The following is a 17,757-nucleotide window of genomic DNA, read 5'->3' on the forward strand; positions in this document are numbered from 1 at the left end:
AATGGGAGCGATGGGGGTTCCCTAGGGTGCCTGGCCCCAGCTGCAGGACCGTGCCTTAGGCTAGGTAGGGCCAACGAGCGGGGGGGGAAGCCAGTACAAATTACCGGGGCCTGGCAGTCTGGAAGGGATGCTTTCCAGGCTTCGTTGGCCCTGTTTAGATGGTCCACCCTTTCTGGGGGGCCCGAAAAATTTTTTTCACCGGAGCCTGAACTCGCTCTCAACGGCCCTGAGGCTGGGGCCTCCTGCTGCTCTCCATGTCCCCAAGTGGTGGTGGGGGTGGGGGTGATCCAGGGCCATGGGGCCGTGGCACTGGCTCAGACCCAGATGGCCGGGGCTGCAGGAGGGAAGGACTAGAGGAGGGGTTAGCAATGGCAGAGGAAGGCACCAGCTCAGTGGGGTGACCTCGCCACTCCATCCCAGTCCCCTGGGGAGGGTGTCAGCCTGCAGCCAGTTGCCAACAACACAGATTTGCGTGGAGCAGATTCTAACGATCTGGTCTTCTTGTTTTCTCCCTAAGACAGAGCCATAATGAGCCAAGTCTGCGCTAAGTTCTCTGGCCTCTGGAAGGTATGGTTGGGCGAGGCGGGGTGGGGTCTTGGGGGGAGCATCGCCGGAAGCTGGTTTGGTATTAGGACCCATGCTGAGACCTGGGCCCCAGGACCCGCTCCCTGGGATCTTTGCATAGCAAAGCTGAAAGTCCCCCATGTCCAGTCCCATGGCGAGCCTGCGCACAGGCCGTGTCTCAGACACAGCTGGGGGAGTTGAAGGGAGAGGCTGAATTTGGTCTGACGCTGCCCTTCGTCCCCCTGCTGCTGATACACCTGGGAGGGTGTTGGGGGTCTCTAGGCCCCAGGCTGCTGAATGCCCAGGAATCACCCCTTGCCAGGCACATCCTGTCTGCCCCTCTTGCTGCTGTCTCAGAGCCCTTTCCTGGGCCCTGGGCACCAGGCCTGTCCCAGCACAGTACGACAGGGGATAATTGGCAGTGGGGACTGGGGGGCAAAGGGCTGGTGGGCACACGGTGACATGTTTCCCCCCCCCGCAGCACAGCCAGGTGGCTCTGCTGGAGCAGCCCAGCTCCGTGCGGTGTCGTCTCCTCCGGGCTCTGGAGGGGCAGTGGGGTTCAGTCCAAGGGCGTGTTACACGTGTATTTGCTGCAGCCAAGCCCTGTGCATGCAAAGCCGGTCTCCCTGCACCCCGCTCTGGCTGAGGAGGGGCAATGTCTGGGCACTGCTGCTGTCTGCTGGACGCAGCAGGCTTGGGCTCCACGGCGGAGCATCGGACTGGGCTAGTTTGCTCCTTTGCTGCTGACTGCAAAGTGGGGATAATTCCGAGCAACTTGGAGTCCCTCAGCCTGAGAGGCTGGGGCAGGGCCTGCGAGCCAGGCTCAGCAGTGTCACAGGAAGGCAGCAAGCTGAGTGCAGTGCCCTTCCCGCTGCTGACAGGGCAGAGGCCATGAGTCCCGTTCCCTGGGAGCTGCAGGTGCTCAGGGCCTCTGTCGGCCAGGCCCCTGTAGCGAGGCTTGCTGCAGGTGGGTGCCAGAGATGGGGCAGGAGTGGAGGCCCAGCCCTACCCTCCCCTCTCCCTGGAGCACTGGACTCACCCCCAGCCCCAGCTCTCACAGAGTCTGGCCCAAGGTGTGAACCCCCTGCTTGGCCCAGACCCAGCCAAGCCCTTCATGCACCAGTGGAGTTAACCCCTTCCCTGATCCCATGCAGCCCACCGCCCTCCCCTGGGGCTGAGGCCAAACACAGGGGGACAGGGAGCCAGCTGGACATAGAAACCACTCCCCTGCTTGCAGGGTCCTGGCTAAAGGCAGGTCACAGCACAGTCCCCTACTGCACTTTGCCTGGCCTGGAGCTGAGTTGCAGTAGGACGACCCTGGCATGGTGCTTGAGGGGACGTCAGCCATATGCCTGGAGCACAAGCTGCTCCAATGTGTGAGCTGCCCCAGGGCTGTGGGATGCCCCTGGCGCCCTCCAGGAGCCAGGGAGTGTTGCTCCATGATGCCAGAGCAGCCCCCTGACCCTGACTGTCCCCCCGCCCCAGATCGTGGTGTGGGATGAGGAGTTCTTCCAGGGCCGGAGGCAGGAGTTCACCGCCGAGTGCTATGACGTGAGGGCGTGCGGCTTCCAGACACTCCGCTCCTTCAAGATTGAGAGTGGCGCGTGAGTCCCGGGATGGCCCTGCCCTGCTCTCCTGCTGCACCCTGTCCAAACTGCCACCCCATTTCTCCCTGGAGAATGCTGCGTCCCGGGGGGCTATACATGCCCCAGGGCATCCTGGGAAACTGGGGATTTCAATTACATTTTGTCCCTGGAAATGCTTGGTGTTTGGCCCCGAGAAATCATTCTGCTTCCCGGAGTGGTGTAAACACGTCCCAAGGGGCTGGCAGCCCCAGCTATGCAGCCCACCCCAGCCCAGCCCTTCGGCGCTCTCATGTGGCGGGCACATGCATCCACCTCTGTGGACGCTAACCTGCCATGCGCCAGGCTGCCAGTGCTGAGCCCCATCTCCCCCACAGGCTAGTGGGTGCCATGGGCTGGGGAGGGATCAGCGGGGCCCTGGGACCCAGAGAAGAGACAGGGAGCCCACATGCCGGCAGTGGGCATGGATGCAGAGCTGGCCTGTCAGTCATCTCAGCTGAGGTCACTGGCAGATACGCCACAGCCTGTTGCCCTGGCCCCAGGCTAATGCGGTTGCCTGAGCACTCACGGCCCCTGATCTCCCTGGATACCCGGGCTCTGGCTTTCCCCACAGGTGGGCAGGCTTTGAGCACGTGGGCTTCCAGGGGCAGCAGTTCGTTCTGGAGCGAGGCGAGTACCCTCGCTGGGAGGCCTGGAGTGGCAGCCACGCCTACCACATGGAAAGGATGAGCTCCTTCCGCCCCATCGCCTGTGCTGTGAGTAGGGCTGGCCGACTGCCCCCCTCTGGGCTCCCCCATCTGCCCGCGCTCCCCCATTCATGCCGCCCAGCCTCACTGGCCCCGCAGAGCAGTGGGCTGACCAGACGCACCCTGCCCAGCTCCAAGGGGAGGGAGCATGGCCGGTGGTCCCCCTGGGATGCCAGTCAGTGCTCTCATGGCCTGGGCCTTGGCACACGGGTCCCTCCTGCATCCGGCCCCTGGGGGCAAGGCTGGCACAGCCCCAGTCTCGGGTTGTAGGGACGTGGGCATTAGCATGGACGGGGCTGGTTTCATCTCCCATATCTGTGAGGAGTGCTGCCTGGGACTGATCCGGTGCCCCTCGACTCACCCGAGAAGGGACACAAAGGTTGGGATCAGGCCCGGCCCTCCTTTGGGATGCCCGGTAGGAGCTGGGCAGCATGTGCTGATGCCCATGTCACTCCAGGGACCAGGCCCCGGCCTGGAGAGAGGAGGTGTTGTGAGAGTCACTCCCCACCCCCAGTGCCCGGTGAGAATCACCCCGTGTGCGCCCTGGGCCCGAGACCCCTGCAGCGAAGCCATGGAGAGCGGCCTGGCATTCCTGGGACTTCTGCCCACCCCCAAGCTCCCCGAGGCCTCTCGCTGTCAGAAAGGTCCCCAGGCCCCAGTTAACCAGGGCGCTTTGTGGGTGCCCTTTGCGTTGCGGTGAGCTCCAGCTCCCAGCAGCAGGGGCCCGCTTCTGCTGTCTCGTCTGCTGGGTGAAGCAGGAGCAGCCCTCCTGGGTGGGGAGCAGCACTGGGGCAGAGCAGCCCTGTGGAGCAGGCAGGCCCTGCAGGGGCGTCGGGAGGTGTCCCCAGCCCACCTGCAATCTCTCTGTCCCCTCACGGCAGAATCACCGGAACAGCAAGATGACGATCTTCGAGTGGGAGAACTTCCTGGGGCGGAAAGGGGAGCTGAGCGATGACTACCCTTCGCTGCCAGCCACGGGCTGGGGGAGCAGCGCGGTGAGCTCCTTCCATGCTCACTCTGGCGCGTGAGTACCTCCGGGGGGTGGGGACGACAATATGGCTGAGCCCCAAACCCACTGAAGGTGGCAATCCTTGCCCCTGCTCAGGACTGCAGCAGCACTCCCCTGGCGTGCAGCTGCCAGGCCCCGAGGCCAGGGCTCAGCGCCCCTGCAGGGTCCCAGAGTGATGCTGTGGCTGAGGAGAACCGGTATGACCCTGAAGGCCCAGGAGTTCAGACCCCCCTATGTACTGGAGTATGTGGGGCCCCCGACCGCTCTGTCTGCACAACCCCTGCCCTGCTGCCGGCTCTGACTGCAAGGTGATGGCTTCTCCTGTCTTCTGCAGCTGGGTCTGCTCTCAGTTCCCTGGGTACCGGGGCTTCCAGTACATCCTGGAGTGCGACTGTCACGCGGGCGAATACAAGCACTTCCGGGAGTGGGGCTCCCATGCACAGACCTCCCAGGTTCAGTCCATCCGGAGGATCCAGCAGTGAATGCTGCCAACCACCAAGCCACAGCCGCCTCCTTCTGCCCCTCAGCGTCTTACCCCTACCCGCCTTCCACTGGGGCCCCCGGCTCCGGGCCCACTCAGCTGTGCTCAAAGCCAAGCTCAGTAAAGGTGCACTTGTCTAGCCAGCCAGGGCCGGTCAGTCCAGCTTATTGCAGCCGGCTGCAGCCAGGGCATGAGCCCAGGGAGACCCTCCCAGCGTCAGGTCATGCAGTGGGGGCAGCCCGATTGGCTCTCTGTCCCTTGCTCCAGCTACTGGACATGTTGGCCAGGGAGCAGCATGTCCCCGGGAGCTCGTTAACACAGGCAGCCCAGAGCTGCAGGCACATAGGCTGGAGGGCTGGCAGCTGGTGGGCAAGGATGCAGAGCTGGCCAGCTAGTCACCACAGCCTATTGCCCTGTTCCAAGGCACCCCGAGGCAGAGCACAGTCCCCCCGAGAGCAGGGGCAGGCCTAGTTCCAGGATCTTCCCCAGTCCTAGGCAGCCCGCAGCACTGCCAGCTTACCGCTCAGGGGCACTGAAGGGCAGAGTGCCCCTCTCTGCCCATGGGGACTAACGGATATTCCAGAAATACAGCAAACTGCAGCCTCACATGGAGAGCCAGTTGGGAGCCTGCCATCGGGATACCTGGATCCTGAAGCAATTTTCCTGGTAAACACAACAGAGACTGCAGACATAGGTAGCATCCAGCCCTATGAGAAACCACCAAGATGTCTATCTGATGTGCACAACAGACCATGGCAAGGCAGCATCAGCGTCAGCCCCACCCCGCCCTGGTGGTACTGCAAGGAGAGAACCTGGAGGAAATCCTGATCATGGGAAGCCAGCCGGGATGTTAATTGAAACTACAAGAGTGGAGCCAAGTGCCCATTGCTAGTCTGGGCCCTGGAACAGAGCCCCCTTCCAGGAGAGAGGGTACCTGAGACAGGGGAAGAGGCTGCAGCAGATGCGGAGAAGACTTTGCAATAGCTAGGGTGTGTATTTACTGCTAGTCACCCTGCGAGGATGGTGGGTCCAGGAGGGGTTCCCTGCCCGGAGCAGTGCGTCTGGCAGGTCCCTTCGGAAGGGCAGCCCCTGTGCAGTGTCTCCAGTTGGGATCCCAAAGCTGGAGGCATCAAGCCCCCAGGCCTTTGGGAACAGGCTAGTCTAGATTTCCAACCAGTCGGAACGGCCAGCCCATGCCATGGCTTCGCTCACCCTCTTCTGCCAGGCAGCGCCTGGCGAGGGAATACGCTGGCTGCCCACCATGGGGTCAGGCTGTGAGACTCGCTTTCTGAGACTGGCAGAATGTGTCTGGGCAGCGCTTCACGGGGCGCTCCCCCATAGCAGGTGCAGGGCCTAACGTGGAGTCTGTCCAGCATTGCCGGCGTGGCATCCTGGAGGGGAAATGCAGGGGCAGTCTGGAATTGGAGATGAGCCCAAACCATGAAGCTGGGACCCACACGTTCCCCACAGAGCGTGCTCAGATTCAGCCCCACTAGAAAGAGAGACCCCAGCTGTCAAATTCAGCTCTGGATCCAAATCCTCGTGCAGATGCTCCTGGAGCTCAGGGCCTCAGCCCATACTTCTGATCCAGCCTCTCTCTGCCGGGAATCCTGACCAGGGCGAGTTTCTGGGGTATCCAGCTGAGAGCAGCTGGGCGTGGGACCCCCGGAAACCAGCGTCTGCACTGGACCAGTCTCATTCCTCAGAAGCTTCTCCACCAGCTGCTCCTGTGACAACGCCAGGGTGACACCACGTGGCCACTAAGGAAACTAACCCCAGCTGCAGCCGCACACCCGCTCTCTCTGTGGGCTTTGCAATGCCAGCCAGCCCCAACACCAGGGCGGCACAGCAGCAAGCGAGTCCTAAAAGCTCCATTGCATCTGGGGCCCTGGTAGAGTGAAGCCAAGGCAAGTGTGTTGCTAATGAACATGGGGGACTTGCCCTGTGCTTTGCCCCACACTGACAATAATATAATAACAAGCTACACTCTGAATCGCTAGTGTCTCTCACCAGTGGGTCCCAGCACTGTGCAAATGCATGTTGTTTGTGTAGTTTGTCAACCAAAGCCTCTCCACACAGAACAGGCGGTCAGGGAGCTAACAGTGGTTCCTTAAGGCACAAGGGAACCTCTGGCTGTCTCACATCTACGCAGAGCTAAAGACCTGAGCGTGGAGGTGACGCTCTGAGAGCTGGCGGGAAGTTTTGGAAGAAGGATTCGGCCAAACCAAAGCTGTTTGTGGGAAACGGCTGGGTTCCACAAATTACTTGTCTCAAAAATAGTTTGGGAAAAAAGTTTGGAGATTGTCAGAATGTCACCTTTGGAAACTATCTGAATAACACAATCTGTGCATTTGCCTCAAAATGACTTTTTCTTTAGAAATGTAAATTAACTATAGTACCAAGATTAAAAATCTAAAAGTCAATATTGAAATGAAACATTTCCATTGACCCTGAGCTCTTTGTTCCCAGACAGTCACTTCACACAACTTTCAAGATTTTGACTTTTCATCCCAATTCTAAAAGGGGGAAATTTTTCAAATTCTCAAAAGTTTTCCCAGGGTAGTGTGACGAACTGGGACTGTTCTTACTGTGGCCTGTGAATGCTGAGTGGGGTGTGTTGGCCTGGGAGGCCTGTCTGCATTGGGAGATGGGAGACTGGCTGGAGGGAGGATACCTGAGCCTGTAACATGAGAACCCAGGAAGGGGTTGGAGGCCAGGGGACACCTCTGCCCAGGAAGCTGAACAAAGGCTGGGGAAGGAGACGCTGGGGAGTGAAAGGAGTCTCAGAAGCTGGCTGAGGAATGGAGGGAAGCACAGACAGCGCTCTGACCCCCCAAGGGGGCAGTGGTGCTCCTGGGACCCCAAGATGGACCTAATTGGGGAGGATCCTGCTGTCTGTGCCTGCAAGACCTGTCTGGGACTGTGTTCCTGTCGGCTAAATAAACCTTCTGCTTTACTGGCTGGCTGAGAGCCCTGGTGAATGGCAGGAAGCCGGGGGTGCAGAGCCCTGACTTCCCCACACTCCGTGACAGGTAGGAAAAGCGCTTTCTGGTCAGCCCTAGTTGCTGTTTGGGGCTGAGAATCAGCCCCCTATCCCCAGCTCTGCCTCTAACTCTCTGCATCCCCTCTGTGCCCTGACGGAGGCGCCTTCCCAGGAGCTGTGGGGCAGTGAGTGCTTGCAGGGCCCCTGCAGACGACAGCCTGTGCCATGGTGCTGGGTGGGCCCCATAGAGACCCCTCTCCAGCATGAGACCTGCTGGTAGGTTAGGGAGCGGGGCCTCCCCTCCTTAAGACACGAAGGAGCATGGGTGGCCAGGAACCAGCTGTTGGCAGATGCTAGCCCCTGGCCCCACCTCTCACCCTCCCCTTCTGCTCTCGTGGGCCGGGGATAAACCCCTGGCTTGATGCTGATGAAGATGAGCCCCTCGCTTTAGACTCTGCACAGCATGAAACCATGATGTGTGTCAGCCAGAGCCTGGTGACTGGGGCCAGGGTCCCCCAAACAGGGCAGCTCGCTCACTCTGCAGGGTCTCTGACAGTGGTGCCAGGTCCCTGAATGGACTGAAATTATACAACAGGGGAATCACTGCAAACCCCTCCCAGGTGGCTCCTTCTGTGCTCTTCCGTGTCCTCCCTCCTGCTTTCCTGTCTCTCATCCAGTTCCTGCCCTGGCCACAGGATGGCGCTCTCTGCCCTGCACAGAACTGCAACTGCAGGTGCCCCCGACAGCTCCACTATGACCCACACGCATGCACCCCCCCCCCCGAGGTGTGCTCCCTCTCGCTATTTCACACACACACAGGCTCTGTTCCCACTGCAGTGTCAGCCCAGGCTCAGCAGAACTCGAGTTAGCAGGTGCTGGGTCTGTTACCCCAGGCCTGGAGCATCTCTGCTTATTTGCAACCCCAGGCCAGGAATTGTTGAATCTGGTGGCTCCAGTGTCTACACTGCACTGTGTGAGCCCGAGTCCAACCACCCATATCCCAGACTTCCTAGCACCCTCCCCAGGTGTGACCCTTTGTTCTTGGGGAACTGGGGGAAAACTTGACCATCCTCCAAACTTGACTGTCCAGATGACAACGCAAGTCAGTCCGTGGAATTGTGGGACACATTTGGCGGGCTCCCAGAGCGTGAGTCCTATGGGGCTGTGTCTACACTGCAAAGCAATTGGGATTGAACCCTGGGACCTGGTTTGACTCAGACTCTCCATCTCTGTGGGGTCCTGGGACCCTGGGATGAGTGATTTGTGTGTAGACGGAAGGGGGGTTAGGTTTGAGCCTGAGTTTGCAGTGTAGACATAGCCTACATAGCCCTGCAGTGTAGACATAGCCACAGGGGAATCCGTGCTCGCCAGGGCCCATCTTGGGGAGGATGCAGTAGCTATTGAGCAGGGCACAGCAACGCATCACAGTCTGATCAGAGCTGCAAGGGTAGGGGGAGGGCAGGCTGCCATTCTATACACGGTTTGGGGAGAGCCCTGGGCTGGAGGGAGCCAGGCAACTGTTCTGTACAGGGCGGACAGAGGACCCTGGGGTGGGGACAGCCAGGTGGCTGTTCTGTACAGGGCGGACAGAGGACCCTGGGGTGGGGACAGCCAGGTGGCTGTTCTATACAGGGCGGATGGGAGACCCTGGGGGGTGGGGAGAGCCAGGTGGCCGTTCTGTACAGGGTGGGGCTGGGGGACCCCGAGGTGGGGAGAGCCAGGTGGCTGTTCTGTACAGGGTGGACGAGGGACCCCGGGGTGGGGAGAGCCAGGTGGCCGTTCTGTACAGGGTGGGGCTGGGGGACCCCGGGGTGGGGAGAGCCAGGCAGCTGTTCTGTACAGGGTGGACAGGGGACCCTGGGGTGGGGAGAGCCAGGTGGCCATTCTGTACAGGGCAGACGGAGGACCCTGGGCTGGAGGGAGCCAGGTGGCCGTTCTGTACAGGGCAGACGGGGGACCCTGGGCTGGAGGGAGCCAGGCGGCCGTTCTGTACAGGGTGGGGCTGGGGAGAGCCCCTGCTCTAAGGTATTGCTTTCAGCACCCCAGGCTATCCAGGAGCCGTCTGTGGAGGCTCCTAGCTGAGCCTGGTTCACCCCACTTCCCGGCGCACCGTGTTCCAGGATCAGGGAAGATGGGCACAGGAACTGCCATCAGCACCACACTGCTATTAGCAGGACCTTCTCTCCCCTTCTTCCCCAGCCAGAGCCTCCCACTTTGCATATTATCTCCCACTCCAGCTGGATTTCCCTGCAAGGATCCTGCTAGCTCCAATGCCCATGGGGCTCTCTGGAGCAGAGGCGGGCAGAGGCAGATTAAGATTTACAAGGGCCCTGGGCAGGGCAGGAGTCATCTGTAAATAATTCATTGGCAGAGGCAGGTGTGTTGCTGGTGGAAGGTGACAGGCTGGCAGCCTGGGGGAGGGGTAGCCGTCCCCAGCAGGGATCCCTTCAGGAGCCCCACTTCTCTGCCCCCTGTTTGGAGGCACTCCCAGCCCGGGCGTCAGCAATCCAGGACTCCGGAGTACCGGTACGTCCTTTAAGTTACTTTCACCCTGCTGCTATGTCAGCGGGGCATGGAGCGGGGTCAGGCAGTCGCTGAGACAGCCAGGCCCCACACGATGGAGGGCAAGGTAAGGCCTGGGCTGGGAGCCAGTGGCGGGTGTGAAGGTGCTCCTGTTTGGGTGACCTTTCCACCTGTCTCTTCACCCCAGGGACAGTGGGTTGAAAAGTCCAGCCTGGAGGTGACGGGGGACCAAATCCTTGCCTGGAAGGAAGGGCCTCAGGACCCAGGGAAGCCGGAGGTGGGAAATGGCTTCTCCTAGTAGTGCTGCCAGCCCAGGGTCCAGCCGTGGTGGGTGCACCGGAGCTGGGACACCATGCCTCACCCGCCCCGAGTTCCCCCTTGCCAGGTTGAGTTGCCTCCTTGCTCTGCCCCAGGGGCCGACAGCCTGCAGCCTTTGGGAGCAGGTGAGCAGTGGAGCTGGCAGGTAGAGCTGGGGGGGGATGTTGGCACCCTCCAGGGCCCCCCTCTGTGGCTGCCCAGCCCGGCAGAGCTCTTAGCCAGCACAGGCGTCAGTCTACGGGCTATGAGAGTGGGGCTGGGTGCAGCAGCCTCCATCCAGCCTGGACCCCCACAAGAGGGGCCCTAATGAGCCGTGGGGCTGGTGTTGGATCTTTCTCCTTCCTTAGTGTGAGCTGACCCCAGGTCTGCTAGGATTGCTGTTGCCATGGCAGCCCAGATGGCGCCAGCAGAAGGCGAAGAAGTGCCCGCTTTGAATAAGCCAGCAGCTGGTTTCCGACACAGCCCATTCAGCAGCCTACAGATGGGCTGATTATTCTGAGCTTTTCAGTGGCTTCCCTTTATTCACTTAGACGTTAATGATTCAGGATTGTCAAGCTGCAGCCCAACCCCCGTCACCCCGGAGCACCCAGCCTGTGAGCACTCAGCGCAGGGCACCTCCCCGTGCTTGGCACATGCCTGCCCCGTGTCGGGGGGCTCAGCAAGAGGTGTGGACATGGGGGGAGGGACATTGCACAAGGAGCAGGAGGAGTGAAGGTGACTTGGCTGCATTTTCAGCATTAAAATTTAATTGGAGCTGCAGCAGATTCCTGGTCCATATGCAGCACCAGCAGTGCTGCTTGGGCGGCCGGGTGGGGGCGTGGGGGGGTGGGGAGCTGCTGTCGAGAAGATGGGGTGGAGTTTGCATGGTAATATCTTATCCAGGGATTCTCTCTCTTTCTCTCGAAAGCTCCAGTACAAAGAGGCTTGTACACCAGCCAACATCTCGCCCAGCCTGGGGTCCCTGCGCCGCGGTTTCTCGTGGAAATCAGGTGAGGATGCTCTTATCTCGTTTTTCTCTTTTGTCTGGGTGAAACGGTCCCCTTCCCCATGGTCACAGCCTTCTGTTGGGGTGTTTCTCCCAGGACTCAGCCTGTCCCCAGAGTGCCAGCTTCTTGGCACCACCAGCACTGAGGTGTGGTGTGTGCACAGAGACACTCCGAGAAATTGGTGTTGATAAAACTCGGTGTGGAAACCAGAGGGGGATTTTCCTGCAGCTGTTCCCTAGCAAATGGGGACATATCTTGGAAAGGGGCCAGCGGGACTGGCCTTCAGCTTCTTGGTTCATCACCAAAAATGTTCATTCGGTCCCCTGCTTTTTCCCATCTATCTCTGGGTCATTCCTGGCGGGGAAAGTGAGGAGGCTAAGGGCACAGTCTGCCTTCGCTGACTCCTTTGTTAAGTGGAATGATCAGTTGTGAGCTGTCATTGCCTTTTCCTAACCTCATTCCTGGCCCTGTCTGCACGGAGTCCCTGCCGAACAATAGCACAGCTAGGCAGGCGCTGGGCGGAGGCAGGGCTCCATTTTCAGCCCTGAGCATCTGAGGGATCAGATTAACTGATATGCCACTTGTTTGTATTTTCTTTCCAGAAGCATCTTTTTGATCCACATCAAGAATAGGGTTTAAGACAGGTAAATGGAACCTTGCATCATTTCCAATGCTCCCCGAAGGGAATGCAGTAAAAATGCTGGGTTACGTCTCTGCCTTTAAACCACCATTTTCTCTAAAATATGGGAATTAAGAGCAATGCAGGGGGGAAAGGGACAGGGACGCAGAAGAGGGCAGAGAAAGTCCAGCCTATGAAGGGGACTTTATTCCACCCATTCCTATCTGCAGAGTTAATCTGACAGATGCTACCATAGAGCATTTTGGGGTGTCATTTTCACATCCATTATTGCTCTGCCACCTTTTGCACTGGAAAATCTATCCCAGCCCTGGCACTCAAGGCAAGTCTAGAAATAATGGGATATTTTATTCCTAGCAGCTTCTCAAAACCCTAAGGAATGCCCCTGATCTGCCTTCTTAAAAATACATCAGATGCCACAATCAAACTAGTTATTGAATGCCCAGCTAGTGCAATAGGCAAAGGAAGGCTTGCTTCAGAGCCAGACGTAGACACTCCTGGAGTGCAGTAGTGTCCGACAATTCCGATTTCACACTCCGCCAGGAATCAAAATGAAGGAACACGAAGTCCGGCCGTGGCAGAGTGAGGGGCAATGCCCAGACAGGGGAAGTGTAGAACAGCGCAGAATGCCCAGAACATTGCATCTTAGCAATCATGGTGTGTAAGTGACTCTAACTCCGCCCTGAAGAAAGCCATTCCCTCTACCCACTCTGCTGCTCTGCTCACCTCCGCTCATCACACAGGCTGCTCGTGTGACATGACTTGTGTAGAGTGGTCTCTTGTTCCTTTGTGCATTCTGCTCTGACCAAGTGCAAAGCTGGGCTTCAGTCCTGGCTTCCTTTCTGTTTATCTCTTGCTTAACCTGAACAATACGGCTGCATGTTCACATCTGCAGCATCCCCACATGCTACGCTAGCTAACGCTCCCTGCAACCAGGGTATACAGAAGCCAACAGGCAGCCCAGACTGCAACCAGTTCAGTGGGGCACAAAAACATTTTGTTAACTGCTACTGTCATTCATTCTCTCCACTCGATTCCCAGGAACACACTCCACTTCTGGCCCAACAAAGGGAGTGTGCTAAAGCTCTCAGTTCACTGGCAACGGGGCATTACCTACCTTTAGAGAACCCAGCCTCCATCTTACAGCCTCATCAGGGAAACCCTTTGCTACAGTTCTTATTGGCTTCTACTGTATCTATTCTAGCAGTGCGGGCAACCTTCCTACGGACTCCCAAGGAAAGCCCCAGGTCCTATTGACTATCCTCAGTGCATGGTGTTCAGCAAATGCATGCATGCCGGGGCTTCCTCAGGAGAGCCATTTTCATACAGATGGGAGATGGCTAATTATTAGAGGTAATAATAATAACTAGCTGACAGCCGTATGCCATCAGAGACTGTGCTACAGTCGTCCCTGCCCATTTCCAGAGGGGTTTAGCCAGGGCTATGGTTGTTATGTTCATATTGTTTTGGAACACAAATCATTAGCAAAGTCTGACTCTAGTGGCTGCTGTCGGCTGATTGTACTTCAGCTAAATACAAGAGTGGGGCCAGACCCCAGTCGCAGATATCCTGGGGGAAATCCAGAGTGACTCCATTGAAGATGAAGCCTCTCATGTAATGGAGATCAGAATCCAACCCAATCTCTCTGCAGCTTTAGCTGCTGCCGAGAGTGTGAAGTTTTGGAGTAGTGCACGAGGCCAAGTGGGCTAGGATATTACCATCTGAAATGGGTAATTGTTTGGTGTGGACTTTCTATGCCTCCTTCACTGTCATTCATACACACACCTGGGGATAGCTGTGCATGGGCTCCAGGAAACTCAGAGAGGGCTCCTTTCTAGCGCTGCTGGTGGGAAGACGCTGCAAGGGGGTAGGAGTAATTTTCTGGGAGCTAGATTCTGCCCCCAAGTGACTAGCACAAGGTCTGTCATTGTCTGCAAGTGAGCTCTATGCTGGGAGCCGATGGAGCGTGTCTGTGACTTTGTCTCCTAGTGACACAAAGAGGAAGCGGGTCCTTTTTCAACATCGCTTTGGACACAGTGTAACAAAATATTCTTCAATGGTTCTTGGCATTCTGTCCCACCTGTCCCCATGTTCACACCACACAGAGACACACACACTGTGCAAATGTACATATAAGTTAGAGGTGGTCAAAACACCTGATTGCATCAAAAAAGTTTTTTTTTTTCAAAAATCAAATTTTGATGAAAAATGTAATTGAAAATTTGAAAATCAGAAAATTTGGACCAACTTTAAAAATTTAGTCAGCCCTGAAAACAACACAGGTGTGCGCGCGCACACACACGGTAGGGAAGCAGCTAGTTCAGGAGAAATCTAGGCAGCAGACAGCCGCAGCAAATGGAGATACACAGCTATCTCGAAATGGTTCCAGACCCACCCTCCACTTTTGCTGCAGAGAATCAGATTTTGTACAGATTCCACACCCCAGACTAGGGGCTGGCTCCCTCTCCCAGGACAGGGGCATGGTTCCTTTTGTTGCTGTCTATGATAGTGTGAATCATGTGCAGGTGTTAGTGGGAGTAGCCACGTAGGAAGGCATGACCAGGAGTGTGGGTTCTGGATCACGGCACAAGTAGCCGGGGACCCAGCCCAATGAGTGGCTGGCTTGCTGGCTGTAAGGAGCTGCTGGTGTCTGGAAATCTCCTTCTGCGTAAGCAGTGTCAGCAAAGTGACTCCTGCTGCATGCCGGGGGCCAGGCTTTTGCTTTTTCTGAACTGAAGACACACTGCCCTGCCCCTCACCCCCATCAGGCCTGTTCCTTCCCCCAGGCTTGCTGTGCAGCCGGACAGCAGGGAGCTCACAGCATTGCGCCAGGCCCAGCGCTCCGTGGCTCAGAGCTGCGGCCCCCAATTAGCTCATGTTCCGCCTTCATCTTCTCTCTCCTTGGGAATGTAAAGCTGGCTCCTTCCTAAGGCATGAATGGAAGTGAGTCCAGCCATCACCTGAGTGACCCGGCGAGCCCCACTCTGACACCACACACGCCGCTGGTAGAAGCCATTTTTAATGAAGAGAATTTGATCAAATGAGACAGCGAGCGACTCTGGAGAAAGCCAGGGGCTTGGCTTCTGCATGCCCTAGCCCTGGAGATGCCCAAGCCAAAGGGGCTCCTTTGGAGGGGACTTGCATGCAGACATGGACGGCGCCACTGGCCACTCCTTTCCTCGTCCAGTCTGTGCAGTCATGTTTTCTCCTAGCTTAGGGTCGGTGTGGCCCCAGAGGATCACAGTCCAGCTGTCTCTGTATCCCCAGGGACAAAGCCAGTGAGGGGGACCTTTCTGTAGCAGGAGAGGCTCCGCACCTTCCCCTGAAAGCACCTTGTCCAGAAGAGGGTGGATAGCCCTCATGCCAGAGATGCACGGCAGCCCAGCCCTGCCCAGCCCAATCCAGCCCAGCCAACCCAGCCCTGCCCAGCCCTACCCAGCCCTGGGATGGGGAGCCTCTGGCACAGTCTCCTCTGAGCCCCCATATCCCACAGGCTGGCAGAGCATCGCAGACAAGACTCTCCTGCTGGGTTACTTATTAGTATGGGGATTCCCTTCAGTGCCACCTGGGCCCCGGGGACTGGGGAGCTGGGTGGCCGTGGAAGGTGCTGCATGCTGTTCTCTTTTGCTGTGTTGGTTGCTTTGTTTTGCAGCTGCTAATGACTGACCTGAGGTCTGTTCACACACAGTCCCCTGCATGGCTGGAGCAGCAAGACAAGATGGGGGGTTATTTTACAGTGTTCTCGTAGCCAGTGGCGCCAGGTAGGACACAGGGTGAGCCCCACACAGTGGCACTAGCATGCAGCTGGCATGCGGGTGGCCAGATTCCCAGGGGGCAGCACCAGGCCTAGGCACCGCTTGTGTCCCACTCCAGCCTGACAAAGGCCTGAGTGGGGAGAAACATTCCCATGGTGGTGAGAAGTGGCCCCTGAGTGACCTGGGGTGGTGGGCAACCCTTCCCAGAGAGCCAGTGCTCAGGCGATTCGTCCAGAAGCCCAGGATGAGAGTCTTCTCTGTCCTTACTTGTAGGATGGGGTTGCGCTTCCCAAACTCCCGCTGGTCTGGCCTTGCTCCGCTGCAACCCTGACAAGCAGCCCGCTATGCCCTTGTCCAGCCCTTTTCCTAAGCCTTGAGCAGGACTCAAAGCCTGGACAGGTCTGAGCGCAGGGCTGGGGCCCGGCAGCCTCTGAGCTCCCTTGGCCATCTTCTCTGAGATCTGATTCTGCAGCTCCCAGAGACTCTGCTTTGATTGGGGTGGAGACGAGGAGTTACTAGTTAACCCTGGAAAGTTCCCTGAGAGTGGAAAGCACCAGGTTTCCTGAGTAGGCCAGCAAATGCCGGAGCTCGGCTGCAGAGAGTGCCCTAATGCTGCACACACTGGGACGAAGGAGTGGGGCAGCTGGTGGGATCTAAGAGTTTCGTTCGCCTTCCTTGCAGAGACACGTCTGCTTGAGGGATGCTCCGTCTCGCTCCCTGGAGGGATTCCTGAGCCCTGGCGACCTGATGGCAGCGCCGTGGAGGTGCCCTGGCAAGGAAGGGGCGGCAGTGAGTCACAGCACCTCAGACTGGCACCATGGGGAACTGGTTTCTGTTCTTTGCCATAAATCCCCAGGAGCCAGCGTGGCAGCAGAAAGGATCACGCTGACTGGGCTGGCGTGTGAGCGTAGCCATGAGGCAGTCTGCACGGAGCTGTGGGAGCAGCACGCACAGGTGTTGCTTAGTGACCACACCTGGAAGATGTGAGCCTGTAGCAAACACCGTGTGTCAGGCTGTGGGTATAGACTGCCCGACAGAGTGTGGCCCGGCGCATATCCCCGTTTCACAGAGGTAGCCGGCTGCAGTGGGAGAGGAGCGAGGCTAAGGATAGCTCTGGGTCAGCGGGGCTTTCTTGCCAGGGTCACTTCTCTGAGCTAGTGCAAATCCCGATGCCTTGGCCCTTTCACAGAGTTTGTTCCCTGGGGAGGGGAACAAGAGCTAGTGGCTGGGAAATGTTCTAGATGCTTATGAATGGGGGTGACGCCAAAGCAGTTCATGCTTGTCTGAAACCTCCCCCTGGAAAGACAACAGATTCCTTAGGGCTCCCCCACCCCGCCCTTGGGGCAGTGGGCCAGGAGGGTGGGGCTGGGTTTGCAGTGTCTGTCTGCAGATTATCCTCAGACTGCTGGCTACTTCATTTGCCCGACCTGTATGAATGACGGTGCTTGGCCTGTCTGGCTTGCCGGGGCGCTCTCCCCCCCCGAGTGAGATACCGGGGTCACCTCCAGTGGTGGTAGCTCTGGAAATACTGAATGGGAAAAGGTAGTGCGGGGAAGAGCCTAAGGAACGAGTTCACCCGACTGGCTTTTTGTCACCGGCTCATGTCGTGACTTCTCTGCTGCGGAGAATGTTCCTTTTGTGAATGGTGCTGAGCCCGGTAGCCGAGGAGCTGGGGTGGGGCCAGCAGGTCTGCTCTGAATTTCCCCGGACCCATGGAGCTTGTATGGTGTGATGTCCTCGTGTCAGCACGATAGCTCAGGGCTCAGAGGGACCCAGGCGGTCCCCAGGCCACCTGGCTCCTCCACCACTGTTCGTGCACTGTCTCTATCACCTGTCGGCGACATTCTGGGGCCTTTCTCTACCATGCCTGTCCTGTGCAGCTGGTGTCAAGCTGTAATAAGAGGAGAGTGCGACAGGGAGATTAGCTTGCCCTGATGCCTGTCTGCTGGGCAATGTGTTTAAAGACCCGTCAGCCTCCAAGAGCAATGTGGAGCACCCAGGATTAAATGCCACCTCTCAGAACTCCCCTGAGCCACATTCCTCCATCACCGTCCTAAGCCCGTGCCGCGTTCCCACTGTAAATGTAACAACTCCAGCACTTCCCTGCTGCTGGGAGGTGGGTGGGAACGCGCCCCAGGGAGGTGAGAGCAGCTTCCACAGGCGGGGTGCTGT

The 17,757-nt window shown here is 58.1% G+C and overlaps 1 protein-coding gene and 1 long non-coding RNA gene across 4 annotated transcripts; both read left to right on the forward strand.

The window, feature by feature from the left end:
* The first annotated feature begins 528 nt into the window (after positions 1 to 528).
* CRYBA4 (crystallin beta A4) lies at positions 529 to 4,384 on the forward strand. The gene is made up of 5 exons (XM_050924071.1): positions 529 to 567; positions 2,050 to 2,168; positions 2,761 to 2,902; positions 3,775 to 3,917; positions 4,237 to 4,384. Exons 1-5 carry the CDS (start codon positions 529 to 531, stop codon positions 4,382 to 4,384), a joined length of 591 nt encoding a protein of 196 aa, XP_050780028.1.
* A 2,738-nt stretch (positions 4,385 to 7,122) lies between these two features.
* LOC127034813 (uncharacterized) lies at positions 7,123 to 17,078 on the forward strand. 3 transcript variants are annotated; one of them, XR_007769498.1, is made up of 5 exons: positions 7,123 to 7,415; positions 11,115 to 11,196; positions 11,796 to 11,837; positions 15,483 to 15,591; positions 16,267 to 17,078. It is a non-coding gene; the product is annotated as an uncharacterized LOC127034813 (long non-coding RNA). The 3 variants fall into 3 exon arrangements; XR_007769499.1 differs by lacking the exon at positions 7,123 to 7,415 and adding an exon at positions 10,725 to 10,872; XR_007769497.1 differs by lacking the exon at positions 7,123 to 7,415 and having other exon boundaries at positions 11,085 to 11,196.
* Positions 17,079 to 17,757: the final 679 nt, after the last annotated feature.

This window comes from Gopherus flavomarginatus, chromosome 15, assembly GCF_025201925.1.
Source record: "Gopherus flavomarginatus isolate rGopFla2 chromosome 15, rGopFla2.mat.asm, whole genome shotgun sequence".
Lineage (NCBI taxonomy): Eukaryota > Metazoa > Chordata > Testudines > Testudinidae > Gopherus > Gopherus flavomarginatus.

Bases quoted from the DNA above. Each gene is read 5' to 3' on its own strand.
- CRYBA4 (XM_050924071.1), top strand. From the start codon at position 529: ATGAGCCAAGTCTGCGCTAAGTTCTCTGGCCTCTGGAAG. The intron at 2,903-3,774 runs GTGAGTAGGGCT...CCCTCACGGCAG, and splicing joins TCCGCCCCATCGCCTGTGCT to AATCACCGGAACAGCAAGAT. The intron at 3,918-4,236 runs GTGAGTACCTCC...TGTCTTCTGCAG, and splicing joins TTCCATGCTCACTCTGGCGC to CTGGGTCTGCTCTCAGTTCC.